Source organism: Phycodurus eques, chromosome 11 (genome assembly GCF_024500275.1).
Source record: "Phycodurus eques isolate BA_2022a chromosome 11, UOR_Pequ_1.1, whole genome shotgun sequence".
Lineage (NCBI taxonomy): Eukaryota > Metazoa > Chordata > Actinopteri > Syngnathiformes > Syngnathidae > Phycodurus > Phycodurus eques.
Window position 1 is genome coordinate 1,055,450 of NC_084535.1, and position 18,144 is coordinate 1,073,593.

Here is an 18,144-nt window from a genome sequence, read left to right on the forward strand (position 1 = left end):
TTCAAGTCATGAATTGACGTACCTTGAAATGCTGGTCGAGCGTGTGTTGGTCGCCCTCTAGCGGTGACAACAGCAACTGTCACACAAGACAAAAGACAAAGTTTGAAGATGACTTATTATTGCTTTCCTGTTATGGTCATTTTAATGAATAAACTGAATTTGAAAAAGTAAAGACACTTTTTTTTTTATTTTGCTGTGATATTTTATTTACATGTTTAACTAGTGCCCATTTATGAAAAGCTTTTTTTTTCCTTAAAAAAAAAAAAAAAAAAAAAAAAAGAAAAAAGCTTTATTTACATAAGCTGTGAAGTGTTAGGAAAAAACACTGTACATAAAAAATTTACAAAACAACCATCTTCATGATGTAGAAAACAAAGAAAAAATAAATCAAATCAATTTTTGTAACATGAACCCATGTTGTTTCATTTAAAACATCGAATTTATCTCAATGCGTCATTGAAATGTGTGAACTTTTCACCTATCCAAGTGACACTTTCAAGTCATTTATAGCTGCAATGCTGCCCCCTGCTGGTCGGGAGTGTAGCAATAACATGATTTGATTTGGGGGTTGTGTTTGTTCGTTGGCCAGTGAGTCTTGGCGACGGCTTTTGTGACGCTCCAAAATGTCTGCGTCACAAACAGGAGGAAGAGGTGCGCTTGCTTCACTTTTCTCGGGAGTCCGCCGCTGCGCTGACAAGAAAAAAGACACGACAACCAACAAAGGTGGCTGGAACAGCGAACCCTGGAGGCCGCACGATGAGTTCGGATGTGGCGCGCATCTCTGCAGCTGATCTGCGAAGTTACACCGATGCGTTCTGAATTTCAAAAGTTGGACCAAATGTAAGTCGCACCTGCAGCAAGGAGTCAAAATTGCAAATCGCTGGCGTCGGGCCCAAACCTCCGATGTCCAAATTTGCTCACTTTCGTAATTTCCCCACAAATACGTTTCGATACATTTGCCCAGTCCCCACGTGGGTTTGTTATTTTGACAAATTAAGTCAAGGCTGCAGCTATCAAATATTTTTAGAATGGATTATTCCATCGATGAATCGATTATTTCCCATTACAGTTTAGTGTGCAATCGTTTTTTAGTTAGTTTTTTTTTTTTTAATGATTAAACAGAACCAAATGAATAAGCAATCAAACAGGAGTGCTAGTGATGTAGTTGTTAAGCTTTGTGAACGTGAGAGCGACTAATTCATGCAAAGGAAGGCGTACCGGTTTGAGGTCCACTGCTGAGGCTGCTTCAGCTTCAAGCTCATGTCATTAATTCTGTTAGTTTCATAACAGACGCAATTGGCTAATATTTTCTGCCATAAATGGCTCGCGATTCAGTTACTGGTTTGGTCTGCATCGTGTCAGAAAATAGGGAAAATGTACACGCAGATGTTTGCAAATGCCTTATTTTGATTCAAGACAGTCTGCTTTCACAGAGGACAACAGAAATCAGGCAAATCTACTGACGAGAAGCCGAAATCACAAGTTGGACAATTTTGAGTACCAAAAAAAGTCTCAAAACAATCGGTTATCTAAATGGTTGCCTATTAATTTGATTCAGATTTTTTGTGTGGATTAATTGTTTGACCTGTAATGTACAGTACTGAAAATGTCTCGTGCTGTTTGAAGATGCAATATGAATGCCTCAACAAACATGGCAGGTCTCCTTTCAGAGATGTGAGGATTTTGCCCGACGCCAGCGAAGCGTAGCTTTTGGCTTTCGTGCACGCAACTTAGCGAGTCGCAGCCGTGCCGAAGGAGCGTGTGCGACTTACGAAGTTGCGCATCTCACAAGTGCGAGTTACAAGTTGTGCACGCGTGTGACAAAAGAGTTTTTGGGTGGGTGTCACAGGTCACTTAAGGAAGTTCGTTTTTCAACTTTGACATATTTAACTGGCCAAAACAAAAAAAGACTCTGACTTCCTTAAAGATTCTATGTTCCACAAAAAACAAAAACCAAAAGTGTGAAATAGCTGAGTGGAAGATGAAGAAATGCTGGGGGGAACATTGAGCGGCAACAAGGAGCTTCTGGCGTGCCGCTGGATGGAACAGAAGAGGCGGGAGGAGGAAGGTGACGCCAGCTTCCAGACACTCCAAAATGGCTGCCAAAATGCTGGCGTTAGCTTCTGAGGGCGGGGCTGCCGCTCGTGTCCGCCGTCTCGTTGGTTTTGTCCTTCGCCAGCGAGGAAAACACCTGAAAGCAAAACAGCGCCACCGATCACTGACAAGTAAAACCTGATTTATCGCAGGGGTTACTTACGTCCCAGAAAACCCCAGCAATACATGAAATCCAAAGTAGAAATCAATTATTTAGGAGATTATTATATAAATGTCTACATTTAATGTATGCAATCGAATTCCAATGAATTTATTGAGGTGTAGGCATTTTATTCGTCCACTTGAGGTCACCATCCACACACACACACAACAGAAGCACGTGCTTTCGTGCTCGGCTTCAGTGACGTCAACAGCAGCCCACGCGGACATGGTGCGAACAGGCGATTTCCTGCATTAAACATTTGCACCGTTCCTCACACGGACAGTCCGGGCAATGCAGTCAGCAAAAAGCATTACGGGTACCCAGAATTCATTGCAGTATTGTTTTTAACTACAGTACTGTAGTTGTAGAAAATCAAGCTAAACGTTGCTCTTTACTTTCATATTGTTATGAGCATGTACATGCATTACATATTTGTAACCGAGGTAACGTTTCCCATTGAAACAAATGGAAACGCAATGAATTTGTTCCGGCCGCAGAACGATGTCATATTTAGCGTATTTGGATTGTTGTGTGGATACAAATACTGTGCGATATAGAAATGGGTGAAAACATAATTTATGAAGCCGAAATAACGACAGCGACTGGTTAGAGCGTCAGCCTCACAGTTCTGAGGACCGGGGTTCGATCCCCGGCCCCGCCTCTGTGGAGTTTGCGTGTTCTCCCCGTGCCTGCGTGGCTTTTCTCCGGGCACTCCGCTTTCCTCCCGCATCCCAAAAACATGCATGAATTGGACACTCTAAATTGCCCGTAGGTGTGACTGTGAGTGCGAATGGTTTTTTTGTTTATGTGTGCCCTGCGATGGGCTGGCGACCAGTTCAGGGCGTACCCCGCCTCCTGCCCGACGATAGCTGGTATGGGCTCCGGCACGCCCGCGACCCGCGTGAGAAGCGGCTCAGAAAATGGATGGATGGAAATAACGATATGTTTCATGCAGTATGAGAAAAAGCACAAAGTTCTTAGCCTTCTGCGGGCACGCCAAGACTGTTTGGAAAGCCAAAATAGTATTTAAACCGAGGTCTTATTACTCTTATTTTTTAATTGTTCATAAACCGAATTGCTCGTAAACCAAGGTTCCACTGTACTTCATTTTATGTTGCATGATTCAAATGTGCTAAACTGATGCTTTTTCCCTGAAAATGACCAAATGTGTACACGTTGACATTTAATCTGAGTTTTAGGGACTTAGTGCACGCGCGCGCGTGTTCGTTCCAGTGTCGACTTGCTAGATTTGCGAGGCTGCCGACCTGCGCCCAGCGGCGGTTCCTGCTGATCATGTGCGTGGCGGCCATGGCGGCGAAGAGCGCGTGCGCCTGGAGGTCTTCGGGCAGCCGGCTGAGGAACTGCGCGATGTGGATGAAGTCCATCTGCAGCAGGACGTCCTGGAACAGGCGCAGGATGCCCAAGCCCGTCCGGAACAAGCTCTCCTCGCCGTCGCGGCAGAACACGTCCCACACGCGGCACGCCACGTCCAGCGGCAGAGATTTGCTGTACAACGTGAAGATCCTGCGTGCGCGCGCACATATACACACACACATCGAAACACAACATACAGACACTCGAGTAACACAAAGAACACACCACATACAAACACGCACACAGAAACACAAACAAGGAAACATAGACACACAAACAAAACATAAGAAAAGAAACAAACACACAGAGCAACAAAAACAGACAAACACTCACAACACACAAACCCAGATATATTAACACAACATGGAAGTACACACAAATAGAAACACACAAAGCCATGAAATATGAAAACACAGAAAGAAAACCCCACATATAGAAACACAAACAAAACTCACACAAAGACAAAAACCACATAGAAACACGGAACCAGAAACAAACCCACGTAGAAACACAAACAGAAAAACTCACAAAACACACAGACAAAAATCACAGAAACACACAACCAGAAACAAACCCAAACATAGAAACGCACACAACCCATGAACACCCATCACACACACACACACACACACACACACACAAACGTTAAAGACCCGCCCACGGCATCCAGAAGCCGCTCTAGGATTGGCAGAGTCACCAGTCAATCAAGTAGAGGTCCGGCGTGAGCTTGTTGGTCCTGAAGTGGCCGAAGAGGCGCGGAAGGTTCTCCTCGAAGAACACCTCGAACGCGGCAAAATACTTCAGCATCTGAAACGTCCCACGCACGTACGAGGCTCACTTCCATATCATTTGAGCAATAATGGTCAAGACAACAACAAAATTAGCTTCTTTTTCGTAAAATGTCTCCCATGCTGAAACAGGTTCAAGGTTCTTGATTATTTCCAATTTGAGGTATTGATAGTAAAGGCAATCCTTATTGACAGCAAATGGTGGTGGCCCACTGAAATGCACTTCTTTTTATGACAAGAAAGACAAAAGTGTCGAACAGTAAACACAAACAGCTTCCTAAAACTGGTGTGAGTTGTACAACTTCAAATATTCCTATCTGTCAAATTGATTTTCAAAGGGAAATTGAGTGGGCCATGTCTTTACCGTCGTTGATCAAGCGATATGAAAATAACTCCTAAGTGCCCCCGTACCAGGTCGTGGTCGACGCGGAAGAAGGCCATCTGGCACGGTTTGTTGAGCAGGTTGGCGAAGGTGACGAAGGCGTCGGCCTCCTCAAGGTTGAGGATGAGGACGGCGGCGATGAAGGACATCCCCTGAACCTGCGCCAACAGGCAACGTACACGCATGCGACACACTTCGAAACGGGCAGATTCATTTCAAGCCAGGTTTTGGGGAATTTCATATATTTCGTTCTTCGGAATGAACATTTTATTTCCCATTCTACTGTCACAGTAAACATTGTCCTGGTCTGGGCTAGGGTTGGGCATCGTTTGAATTTGAACGATTCCAGTTCCTTATTTCGATTCCGGTTCCAAACGATTCTCGATTCCGATTCTTTTTTTTTTAGGGGGCTGGCTCAAAAAAGGTCGCATGTGTCCAAATTACAAACATCCATTTTCTTAGCAGCCCGCAGCATAGACTAAAATGAATATTTGACTCGGGGTTCTACTGTCAATATTTTTATAAACTATGCACTAAAAGGCAATGTGTGTGCAACTAACCCAATTGATTTAATATTCATTAATTAAATGTTTCAGCTAAACCTTAAATATTACATTGTTAAAATTGTTATTTGGGACTGTTTTATCACATCAAATGGTTTATATGTGCAAGTTTTAACTTGACTTCCTGTTTTAAGCTTGTAGCCTTTTATTTTGAAGGGGACGCACCGGAACTCAGCATTTTGGCACGAAAAGTAACTTCACACGGCACCGGTGATTTTTAAAAAATGTTTTATGGATGGAACCAAATGCTATAAAACGTTGATTCCTTCCCTTAGCCACCGATGAGGCACAAGGTTAGTGTTTGTGATACTGTGAAGCAACGTTTATGGGAATTTTCTCTCAATTCATTGTTGCTACGGTGAAGTTTTTGGCTCAATGTTTTTTCTGTATTCGGCGCTTACGTTGGTTTGAAGACTAAAATAAATGCTAAAAACCATCAGTGCAAAAGTGCAAGCAACTGTCGACCTTGTCAGCTGTCTCAATGTTGGCATAGACGGATTTGATTGTTTCACTCACCCAGTTGACTGAGAGTTGACTTGACTGAAGCGCCGCGCGGTGTAGCCTGAGGCTCTGAGCGCGTCAGACGCTACACACAAAGCCGCCTTTGCACAAAATCATCTTCATCCAAGTGTTGCACTGAGGCGTTCATTTTAACAAAGTTAACACACACTTTTGTTCGCCGCCACCATTGAGCGGAAGCGCGTATTCGTGCGCATTTTTCTTTGTTGTTTTTTGCCACTTCTTTGGCGCCGGCAGATTAGGCATCAAAACTGGGAACCGAAATGTTTTAATTTGAACGATTCCGGGAGAACCGGAACGTTAGTCCCGGTTCCAATTGGTTCTGGTTCCCAACCCTAGTCTGGGCCTTGTGAGCTTCCATACCGCTTTTACCTTTTTTTTTTTTTTTTTTTTTTAATTTATCCAAAGTAATCTTTTTCGTAAATTATTAATTATAAATTACATATTTATTTTGCAATGTGCAGTTATTGAAACATTTCAAAATGTACAATAAATACAAAATTGTTTGTTGATGGCATGATGGTTTTTGTTTGAATTTGCCATTTCACTGTTGCGTACTTTTGTCCACCGGAACATTCCACCATTGTATCACCCATTTACTGTATCATTAACTCGTTTCATTATAAGTTATGTACGCCAGCAAACGTTTATGAGGTTAGAGAGCTGACGTCTCAACGTAGACATAAACCGCACATGAGATGGCTAAAAGTAGACAACGCGCTTATTTGGATATTTCAGATGGGAAACAAAAGGCTCAAAAGATACTGACTGAAAGAAACCCCTCAAACACAAAATGTAGACAGCGTGCGCATGTGTTTTGTGTGACTTACATATCCAATGTCAGGTCGGTAGCACGTGTACGCTCCCAGGACGCTGTGGAGGACGTCGTGGTAAGGACCGCCCTGCGCGCGCACACACACAGAGCACAAGCATACATACACACAAGCGGACACAGATAACACACAGAAAGACAAACATGCATCGCACACAAACACACCCAAAGACACAAGCATATACAGACAGAAAAAGAATGCACGCGCGCACACACACAAACATGACAATGAGGAGGAGGAGGACGTGAAAACAAGCACTTCCTGTCGCATGACGGCGGCTCTGCCAAACCTTCTGGAATATGAAGAGCGAGGGGAAAGTTCTGGAGATGTCCAACTTGATGAGGTCCAGGCTGGACTCCCTGTCGGCCAGCGAGGCGCCGCCGTCTGACAACGCAAGCACAGGGTTCAGAGGTCGGCAGCGGGGACGGGCGCACGTTGCGCTCGGGCGCGACGCACCGCTCTCGGTGTCGTTGTTGACCGAGCTGGTCTCGCTGTAGCTCCTCCATTTCTCTTTGGCGCGACACAGGAAGATGTCGTACAGCTCTGTGGGATCACAACACGCATGTCGCGCCATCTTGAGGCAAGGGGATGCATGACGCTTGAAACGAGGGTGTCCAAACTTTTGGGTCATTATTATTTTTTTTTTTTTTTAAGAGCCAACTATATAGTCCACGATATAAAAATCTTTTTCTAGCAATTAGAGAGTAACAAAAGATGACTGCGAATGCAGTCACTGCGTTTGCAATCATTCACTTTCCCCATTCCCGAATCACTACAGATAGATTTTCAGATGGCGGAACATAGATTTTACCTGTTGTTAATTGTGTCCTTTTGGGGAGCAGTGTACATATTTGGAAAACAGCTGTGATAAAGCAAAAATTCAAGAATTTGTTTCTTTTGGTATATCCGACGGACCGCTAAAAACGGACAATGGGCTGCAAATTGGCCCCAGACCATAGTTTGGACACGCCCGATTGAAGCGGCACACGTGGCCAACGTACCCGCTGTGATGTTGAGCTCGTTTCCGATGGCGAGGCGCCACACGCGTCCTCGCACGCTAGGGGGAAGGCCTTGCCACCACAATTCCTTCACACGACGCGTGCCCTTCCTGCGCGCACACGCACACGCAAAAGTCAACATGATGATGCGCCGTGACTGACGAGCGCGCACGCACACAGACTGAGTTTATTGCGCCTTCAAAAGCCATCAACAGTACCTTTTCAGTTATTCTATGAAAATGCTCTGCTATGACTGACTTTTTCTCACTTTATTTCTGGAGTGACATTAAACAGACCCGTCACAGAGAAGAACTTGCATCCACTCGTGCCACAATTATGAATCAAGTATCCTACTGACATATCTATTAAATAATCAAATTGAGGGATACAAATATTACGTCAAAAAGAGGCAAAGAAAACAACATGAAGGTGGTTTCATGTCGAATAGATGCTACCCAGACAGCGCACGGCCGGCCGGCCCGCCCGCCCGCCCGCCAGCCACTATTTGTGTGATCGCGCACAATAACGCCAACAAAAAACAAGCTTACGCGATGTCAGGCAATGCAATTCCCACAATGCAATGTGGATTTTTTGGTTAATTAACATGGACAATTAACATCCTTGGTTGTGTTAAATGTTGTCGTTTGTGTGTATGTTAACAGTGGTTCTTCTTTATTTAGCCGTCATATTTATTGTTGATTTATGTTATACTTTATTTATTTTTTTTTTAAATCTGAAATCAATAGTGTGTGAAAGAATGACATCTTGGTCAATTCGTCTACCACAGCATGCGGGTCGTTGAGTGTTAAAAGATAAGAATTAATGAGACGTCGTTCTAATGAATAAGATAAGACCTAAAGCATTATCTTGATACTTAATAACATTTCCTGCAGTAAAACCCAGCTCGGGCAGCACATCCGGCTCACACTTCTGAGGTTGCGGGATCCAATCCGGCCCCGCCTGTGTGGACTTTGCATGTTCTCCCCATGTCTGAGTGGGTTTTCTCCGGGTACTCCGGTTTCCTCCCACATCCCCAAAACACACATGGCATGACTCTAAACTGGCCGTAGGTGTGAATGTGAGCGCGAATGGTCGGTTGTGTCGATGTGCCCTGCGATTGGCTGGCGACCGGTTCAGGGTGTACAGATAGCTGGGATAGGCTCCAGCACGCCCGCGACCCAAGTGAGGAGAAGCGCTACGGGAGATGAATGAATAAAACACGGCTATAGAAAGAGAAAGCTACAAAGTGCTTTGGTCTTTTCAAGTCAATGGCTTCAAGTCCAAGTGAAATCTTGGGTTTTTGCCGTTCGAATTGCTACGTCTTTTAACATATTGTCCAGTCTGAAGTCATCAAATATATGACACATACATGCACACACAAACAAAAAAGACACACACATACAGTATTCATGCACACGTACGCAAACACAAATACAGACAGACACACGTGCGTGCACACACACGTGTGCAGCCACCCACACGGCGTCCCAGTGCGGCAGGATGTGCGTGTTCCACACCACCATGGCGCTGGAGATGCTGTCCTCGTGCCGATGTCTCTCCTTCATCTGCCGCTTCTTCTTCTGAGCGTCCTTCAACTCTGACACACACAAAACACACAAGCAGCACTTGCTTTAACTTGATGCTCTTTGTAAAAAAATAAAAATAAAAAAATTTTTTTTAAATTATAATAATAAGAAATAAAAAAAACAAAATGAAAATAATAAATGAATAATTCTTCTCACTGCTTCATTTTGATACGGCTTGTTCTTTTCGCCGCCGTGGGATCCGTCAAGTACGCCGGCCGAGACGGCGGTCGCCGACGCGAACGTCGAACGGAAGTGAGCGCGGGAATTGGCCCGGGATCCCGGGGACTCCCATTGCCCACGGACCGACGGCCTTCACTTTATCTTTAATACGGAAAAAATCTATTAAAATATGATCCTAATTAGAGCTCTCACTATCAAATCTTTTTAGAATCAATTATCCTATAATTTCGTCAAGTACTCAAGTAATCACTGACCCCCCACCTTTTTTAAATTATTATTAATTGATTTTATTTTACTACTAACATGCATTTGATGCTCATTTATGAGGTCTGACTTCTATCCTTAAACTGTATATTTTGGTACTGCGTGTATCGTATAAACAGTAAAGATTTTGAGGAGGAAAGCGGAGTACCCGGAGAAAAGCCACGCAGGCACGGGGAGAACATGCAAACTCCACACAGGCAAAGCCCGGTTTGAACCCGGAACCTCACAACTGCGAGGCAGATGTGCTAACCGGTCACCGACCGTGTCACATGCTAGCAATTACCATTTTAGGGTTTTAAAAAAAAAAAAAAAAAAAAAAAAAAAAAAAAAAAAACTACCATTCAGCTCACTCTTACATCAGGCTTTATGTACATTACAAATCTAATCTTCTTTTCCTTTGGGCTTGTCCCTTTAGGAGTTGCCGCAGCGCGCCACCCTTTTTCATGTGAGCCTCTCTCCTGCATCCTCCTCTCCAACACCAAGTGCCCTCATCTCTTCCCTGACGACATCCATCAACCTTCTCTTTGCTCTTCCTCTCGCTCTCTTGCCTGGCGGCTCCATCCTCATCATCCTTTTACCAATATACTCACTATTTCTCCGGACGCGTCCAAACCATCCGAGTCTGCTCTCTCTTAACTTTGTCTCCAAAACATCGAACCTCGGCCGTCCCTCCGATGAGCTCGTTTCTGATCGTATCCAACCCGCTCACTCCCCGAGAGAACCTCAACATCTTCATTTGCTCTGCTCGCTGTCGTCTCTTCAGTGCCACCGTCTCTCATCCGTCCATCGTGGCTGCCCTCAGCGCTGTTTTCTAAACTTTGCCCTTCATCCGAGCAGAGACTCTTCTGTCACATAACACACCTGACACCTTCCTCCGCCCGTTCCGACCCGCTCGGACCCGTTTCTTCACTTCCTGACCGCACTCCCCGTTGCTCTGGACGGTTGACCCCAAGTATTTCAAGTCCTGCACCCTCACTATCTCTTCTCCCTGTCGCCTCACTCTTCCCCCACCACCCCTCTCATCCATGCACATATATTCTGTCTTAATTTGGGCTAATCTTCATTCCTCCCCTTTCCAGTGCATGCCTCCACCTTTCTAACTGTTCCTCCACCTGCTCCCTGCTTTCACTGCAGATCGCAATGTCATCTGCAAACATCACGGTCCACGGGGATTCCAGTCTAACCTCATCTGTCAGCCTATCCATCACCGCTGCAAACAGGAAGGGGCTCAGGGCCGATCCCTGATGCAGTCCCACGTCCACCTTAAATTCGTCTTTCACACCTACAGCACACCTCACCGCTGTTCCGCTGCCCTCGTACATGTCCTGTATTATTCTAACATACTTCTCTGCCACTCCAGACTTCCGCATGCAGGACCACAGTTCCTCTCTGGGTACTCTGTCATAGGCTTTCTCTAGATCTGCAAAGACACAATGTAGCGCCTTCTGACCTTCTGTACGTTCCCATCAACATCCTCAAGGCAAATAATGCATCTGTGGTCCTCTTTCTAGGCATGAAACCAAACTGTTGCTTGCAAATACTCACTTCTGTCCTGAGTCTAGCCTCCACTACTCTTTCCCTTCATTGTGTGGATCATCCACTTTATTCCTCGATAGTTGCCACAGCTCTGCACATCACCCTTGTTCTTAAAAATGGGCACCCGCACACTTTTCCTCCATTCCTCAGGCATCTTCTCACGTGCTAGAATTCTATTGAACAAGCTGGTCAAAAACTCCACAGCCACCTCTCCGAGATGCTTCCATACCTCCACAGGAATGTCATCAGGACCAACTGCCTTTCCATTTTTCATTCTCTTTAATGCCTTTCTAACTTCCCCCTTACTAATCATTGCCACTTCCTGGTCCACCACACTTGCCTCTTCTACTCTTCCTTCTCTCATTTTCCTCATTCATCAACTCCTCGAAGTATTCTTTCCATCTATCGAGCACACTACTGACACCGGGCAACACAATTCCATCTCTGTCCTTAATCACCCTAACCTGCTGCACATCCTTCCCATCTCTATCCCTCTGTCTGGCCAAGCTGTATAGATCCTTTTCTCCTTCTTTAGTGTCCAACCTGCCATACATGTCCTCATATGCCTCTTGTTTGGCCTTTGCCACCTCTACCTTTGCCCCGTGTCGCATCTCAATGTATTCCTTTCGCCTCTCCTCGGTCCTCTCCGTGTCCCACTTCTTAGCTAACCTTTTTCCTTGTATGATTTCCTGTACTGTGAGGTTCCGCCAGCAAGTCTCCTTCTCTCCTTTCCTGCCAGAAGCTACACCAAGTACTCTCCTGCCTGCCTCTCTGATCACCTCGGCTGTAGCGGTCCAGTCAGTCTTCCGGAAGCGTCTTCTGTGCACCGAGAGCCTGTCTCACCTCTTCCCGAAAAGCCGCACAACACTCGTCCAGTCTCAGCTTCCACCACGTGGTTCTCTGCTCTGCCTTTGTCTTCCTAATCTTCCTCCCCACCACCAGAGTCATCTTCCACACCACCATCCTATGCTGTCTAGCCACACTCTCCCCTAACAGGACCTCACAGTCGCTAGCCTTCCAGAATTTCTCTTTCACCTCTCGGTCGCATCCTACCTGCGGGGCATAGCCGCTAATCACATGACACATAACACCCTCAATTTCAAGTTTCAGCCTAATCACTCGATCTGATACTCTTTTCACCTCCAAGACATTCTTAGCCAACTCTTCCCCGACTCCATTTCTCTTCCCATCGACACCACGGTCAAATAATTTCAACCCTGCCCCTAAACTTCTCGCCTTACTGCCTTTCCAGCTGGTCTCCTGGACACACAATATATCAACCTTTCTCCTAACCATCATGTCAACCAACTCCCGAGATTTTCCTGTCATAGTCAAACATTCAAAGCCCCCACATTCAGTTGTAGGCTCTGTGCTTTCCTCTTCTCTTTCTGCCGCAGAACCCGCTTTCCACCTCTTCTTCAACTTTGACCCACAGTAGCTGAATTTCCACCGGCGCCGGGCCACGACCGATCCGGTATGGAATTCTTTGGATGAACGCTCATATTTGTTTGGCAAAGTTTTAAGCGGGATGCCCTTCCTGACGCAAGCCTCTGCATTTATCCGGGCTTGGGACCGGCCTACGGTATGCACTGGCTTGTGCCCCCCGTAGGGCTGCATTCATTACACATCTAGTGTCTTTTAACATTTATTTATTTTTGTTAAATCACTTAGAGGCTCCTCTGTTGTTTTTCACAATACAAAAACAAACGCGATTTCGTCTGTGGATGGAACGCATCTGTGACATCACACGCGTGTGCACAAACCAGGACGTCACGTTGCGCATGCGCACAAAAACGAGGCGCCCTGTTAACACAAGTCAATTGGGCGCAGGTCACATCATGACGCATTTGTGCCGATTTCAAGGATTTTGTGCAAGCGTAGCCAACATTTTCTCATAGTGGTAAAGCATCTTCTTTTAGCCACTGACTGCTTTGCCCGCCGTTGCCTTTGTGGCATGTCTGTTTTGTCCAACAATTGCGACGTGTGCCGCCTTCGAATGACGTACACGTCAGATGAGTGCAACTTGCGCGTGCGTCCACACCAGACTCGCGTCAGATTTATATCCACATATGAAAGAGGCCTGGGTCAGATGTGGAAAAAAAAATCCCAATTGGACGGCTCACATTGACATGAAAAACATCGGATCTATGTCACATCGAGCATAAAATCAGACTTGAGCAGCAGTGTGAACATGCCTTAGTCACTTGGTGGACCAATTTGCGAGTCGGAGGGAGTCCCGCGCTCACTTCCGTTCGACCTTGACGTCGCCGTGTTGTGGTGTTTGCAATTGTTGCGACCCGTCTCGGCCAGCGCAATATAGTCTTCCTCTGCAAACGGCGTGCGCGTAGGTGGGTGCGTGTGTGCGGTACCTCTCCTCTTGGCCCCGGCCACCATCTCCTCATATTCAAGTTTGTGTCTTTGCGTCTCCTCCTCAGATTTGGCGGGAAGGTTCCTGAGGAGCCAATCAGAAGGAAGCGCACACACGTCAGCTGACATGCCCACTTCTATTTTCGACAGCCCCTCTACTTGCCATTGGTACCAGGAGTACTTCTAACGCCGCTGCTAATGATTAATGATACTAATGTCGATGCTACTAGTACTACTACTTACGAGGAGCCCTACTACGACAGTAAACCCTCGTTTATCGCCGGGGTTACGCAATAAATGAAATCTGCGAAGTAGCATCCAATTATGTATTACTTTAATTTATAAATGTATAAGTTTCACATATACAATGTAATGCCCATATTTGATACTTTGGACAGGTTTGGGCATTTTATTTGTCCGCTTGAGATCACCGGCCATACACTCTACGCCTGCCTTCAGCGACGTCAACAACAGCCCATACGGTCATGTTGAGAACAGGCGATTTCCTGCCTCAAGCGTTTGCACAGTTCCTCACACGGACGGGCGTGGCATTGTAGTCACCCAAAAACACGATGGGACCCATAATTCATCGTAGTGATGTTTTTAACTACGGTACTGTAGCTGTCGAAAATCAAGCTAAACGTTGCTCTTGCATTTGTTCCTGTCGATATTATTATGAGCGTGTGCATTAGCTATTCATCAGGCTAAAGTTGGTATTTGTGAATTTATTTCATAAAAATCTGTGGCTCGTGTTTAAAACAGTGACTTTCCGGTCATGTTTCTTTGTTTCCTCAAGCAATTTGGTGATTTAACAAAAGCATGAGAGGAGATGACGCAGTGAGATTTCTCTTTCTGCTACGAATAAGAGCTCAATTAATCTTACGTGAGTCATTACTGCCACATTAAAATCATTCAGCCGACAAAGCTAACTGTAGCAGAGATGACCGGGTGAGGAACCGCGCTTCATGGACCGATAAAAAATACTAATCAGCGATGCATTGAATCCGCAATAAATGAATCACGATTACAGTACTTCTACTTGTGTTACTACGAAAGGTTGCGTTACTGACGGCGGTCGGTCCTCCAGGATAAGCGCTGTAGTGGAGAGAGGCTCAAAGTCCAGGTTCTTCCTCCTGCCCGCCGTTGGGGGGCGCTGAGGAGACACCTGCATACACAAAAGACAACTGTGTTTGTGATTGTGGAATTCCACAGGAGACCGGCAGGGGGAGTGTGTTCCACGTGAGCTTGTGTCATGTGACTCCATCCAAGTTTTCGCACATGTTCCTCCTGTATCATGTGATCGCCACATGCTGGCACGGGACAGACCAACGTGACCATCACTTGATGCAACAATTGGACGGCCATTACGCCGGCCAATCACAGAGCTCCTGACGCTCACACCGACCTGCTCCGTGGGCGAGGAGGCGAGCTCTCCTCCTTTTCCTTCTTCTTCTTTGGCGGCCAATCTCGCCTTGCCGAAAAGTCGCCACCCTGGTGCATTGTGGGACGGCGGCACCGCCGACTCTTTGGCTCTCCTCGGGAAAAGGTTCCTGCGGGGGCGGGAGACAAAGTCACGAGCTGAACGGGCGCTCGCTCGGCAGCGTTTGAGGAGGAACTGGAAGTCCGAGGCAGGAAGCGTGACACTGCTTGATCAGTTGCGACATGTCGCCACGGCAACACACATGCATCGTGGGTAATGACTGACAGCTGCCACTGTGCGAGTTGTCCTATCACAACACTCGCACGAGGGCTGCAGCTAAGCATGATCATAATCACCGATGAATCTTTTGGTTATAATTTTGAATAATCAAATCAAATTTCCATCGCTTTGTTCAAAAAGAGGACATTATTTCAGATTGGCAGCACACATCACGAATTGACTCTGACTCTGTTACCAGTAGAGGCAGAGTAGAATAGACAATCGATTAAGCAACGACAAATTAGGGGCTGGCACGATTGAATCTTTTTAGAATCGATTATCCTATTGACTATCGCCACACCCGCCCAAAAATAACTAAATAAATAAATAAATAAATACATTGTACATATATCTACACTGTCAATTTGAAATTGCGTTCCATTTTTGGGTGAAGGGGAGAAAAACAATTTGAAATCTGATTCCTCGATTCATCAAAAATATCAGACCCATTAACTGATGACTGAAATAATTCTGAGTTGCAGCCCCACATTTATAATTCTAAAACTTTTGACCAATACTCATGGACTGATAAAGGGAAGATGGTGTTTAAGTGTTGTACCTGGTGAAGAAGTGAACAATTCCGAACCTCTTGTGCGTGAGAGCGGTCTCGTCGCAGTTGGCCTGCGCCCGGAGGTCCGCTTCAGGTGCACTCTTGCGGCGGCCCGCTTCAAAAACTCCCCGCAAGTCGCTGCGCTTCTCAAAACTGAAGCCCCCCTCGTCGGCGGGGGAAAGCGGAGTGGCGTCGCAGCTGAGGGACACGCAAAGGTTCGGTTTGGTCCTCAAAGCGTGAGGCCTGACGACCCGATCGGACCCGGCGCAGGCTTCCTCCTCCTCCTCCTCCTCCTCCGAGAGCGAAGTGTCGTCGCTCAGTTCGGAGGAGGCCGACGGGTCCGGCGAGTCCGGCTCGGGGGGGTTCACGGAGACGGGCCGGCCGCCGTCATTTCGGGCCTCGGTGGCGGCGCGACAGCCTCCGTTGACGACCGTCGGCGGCTCCTCGTCCACGCCGCGACCGTCGGACGCGACGACGGCCGCACGCGTTCCCGAGCGCGGACGCGTCCTCCGTGCTTTTCCCGAGCACGGCGGCACGACGACTTCGCTGTCGGAACCCGTCGAGTGTGGACGGGAAGCGGGGAGGCGGGGGGCAACCGGGAGGCTCTCCGGGGGGCGAAGTCGGCCAATGTCGCCCGCGGCCTGCATTTGAGAGTTGGACGGCAACAGAGAAAGAATACTTAAGTCCCTTCTTACTTATGTTAAAAGTGTCAATTCAGTTCCGTGCGACTTGTGAACCCAGGGGGCGATATTGTTTGAGCTGCAACCTAATATTTGACCACCATCTTTGTGGAATTAATAAAAAATAAAAAATAAAAATAAAAGAATAATACGAAAAACGACTCTTTCCCCCTCCTCCCCGTGGTCGGTTAACGGTTGGCTGAATTTCAACGGGGACAAAGGAGAAGTGTGCAATCGCTGTGAATTCTTCTGGCAGCGCTGTGAAAGATGTGCCTTCTACGTCTTTGAATGGCAGCTGACGGCATTTGCCCACACGCCCACAGCGTCTACAAGCTTGAAGGAGATCTCAATTCTTGACCATTTTGAAACCTGCTTTCACATACTTGTTTTAGCCATTCATTCACCGGCCGCCTTGTTTACAACACACAACTTACAACTTTTGTGTGATGTGTCAAATTTGCAAGACTTCAAACTTTCCATCTCCATATTTGAGTTTGAACACACACGCACACATTTTGTCGATTAATAATACACTGTGTATACAACTTCAAAACATATAGCATCGCGACCGAGATAGCCTCCTTGTTACCTGGCTCGCATGTTTGGGGTTTCGCAGATTTTGTCCTAACGCCGGTTGCTCCCTCTGCCGCACCCTCCTCCTCCTCCCACCGCAACTCGGTGCTTCCGTTCAGGCCGCGGGGGTCCCGGAGGCGCCGCTCCGCCAGCTCCACCATCGCCGCTTCGTCGTCACCGTCTTTCCGCGTCACGGGACATTTGAGAACCGCCGCCGCCTCGTTCTCGTCGACGACCAACGAGCCGGCGAGCTCCCGCGTCGCCGCCATGAGCCTCAGGCCCGCCGGCCGGCTCGAACCTCGAACCGTCCGGTCCGCCCCGTCGGCCCAGCAGCGCAGCGGGAGGACGTTAGCATCTTAGCCGCATCGTAGGCGCCCGCACCGGGGAGGCCGGAGCGGTTGGAAGGGGGGTAGCTGACGTTCCCAGGCCACGACGCGCTCATTTGCGGCAACACAACATGCCCCGGCGGGTCGAGTCAGCGTCGGTGTGCGAAGGAAAACAATAATAATTAAAAAACAACAACAAATATCCTCAGTGTCGCCTGTTGTTTTTTTTCCCCTTCATCTGTCGGCATTGCGCCTACTGTTCGGCGCCATCTTGAAAATAGCTTCTCGGTGACGTCATTTGCACTGTTTCCATGCGCGGCGGGCTTCAAGTCTGACACCTAGTGGCCAAAACTGGAACTGCACCAGCAATCCCCTGCCCCAGATAAGGATAGAACGCTAGCTAGCTCACGTCTACGCGCTCTAGCTGCCCGGCGAACCGACGTGCCGACGTGGTGGCCATGTTGCCGGGGGCGACCTTCCCGTCAAAGGCAATGCATGAACGTCGACAAGAAATCGTAACTTGCTAATTTCTCAACCTAATGGTTTGCTTTCTTTCTAGGCCAAAACGTTAACCACCAAAAATATTTTGAGCTGGGAAAGTTTGTTCTCCGCTCCCTTGTTGAAAAGTTACGGCGTTGTGGGCAATCGTATGCGGAACAATATTACAGC

At 47.0% G+C, this 18,144-nt stretch overlaps 1 protein-coding gene across 2 annotated transcripts; it reads right to left on the minus strand.

Moving 5' to 3' along the window:
- Positions 1–292: 292 nt before the first annotated feature.
- LOC133409512 (TBC1 domain family member 12-like) lies at positions 293–16,571 on the minus strand. 2 transcript variants are annotated; one of them, XM_061689615.1, is made up of 13 exons: positions 15,933–16,571; positions 15,053–15,197; positions 14,718–14,812; positions 13,650–13,732; positions 9,194–9,311; positions 7,718–7,824; positions 7,173–7,259; positions 7,006–7,100; positions 6,714–6,785; positions 4,831–4,959; positions 4,329–4,438; positions 3,523–3,781; positions 293–2,191 (listed from the first exon to the last, which is right to left on the minus strand). In XM_061689615.1, the coding sequence occupies exons 1-13, from the start codon at positions 16,541–16,543 to the stop codon at positions 2,117–2,119; spliced, it is 1,986 nt and encodes a 661-aa protein (XP_061545599.1). In that variant the 5' UTR covers positions 16,544–16,571; the 3' UTR covers positions 293–2,116. The 2 variants fall into 2 exon arrangements, with proteins under 2 accessions (XP_061545599.1, XP_061545598.1); XM_061689614.1 differs by having other exon boundaries at positions 15,906–16,571.
- Between the last annotated feature and the right edge of the window lie 1,573 nt (positions 16,572–18,144).

Bases quoted from the DNA above. Each gene is read 5' to 3' on its own strand.
- LOC133409512 (XM_061689614.1), bottom strand. From the start codon at position 16,543: ATGCAGGCCGCGGGCGACATTGGCCGACTTCGCCCCCCGGAGAGCCTC. The intron at 9,312-13,649 runs GTACCGCACACA...TGTGTGTGTCAG, and splicing joins GGCCGGGGCCAAGAGGAGAG to AGTTGAAGGACGCTCAGAAG. The intron at 2,192-3,522 runs GTCGGCAGCCTC...TTTTGCTTTCAG, and splicing joins GGAACCGCCGCTGGGCGCAG to GTGTTTTCCTCGCTGGCGAA.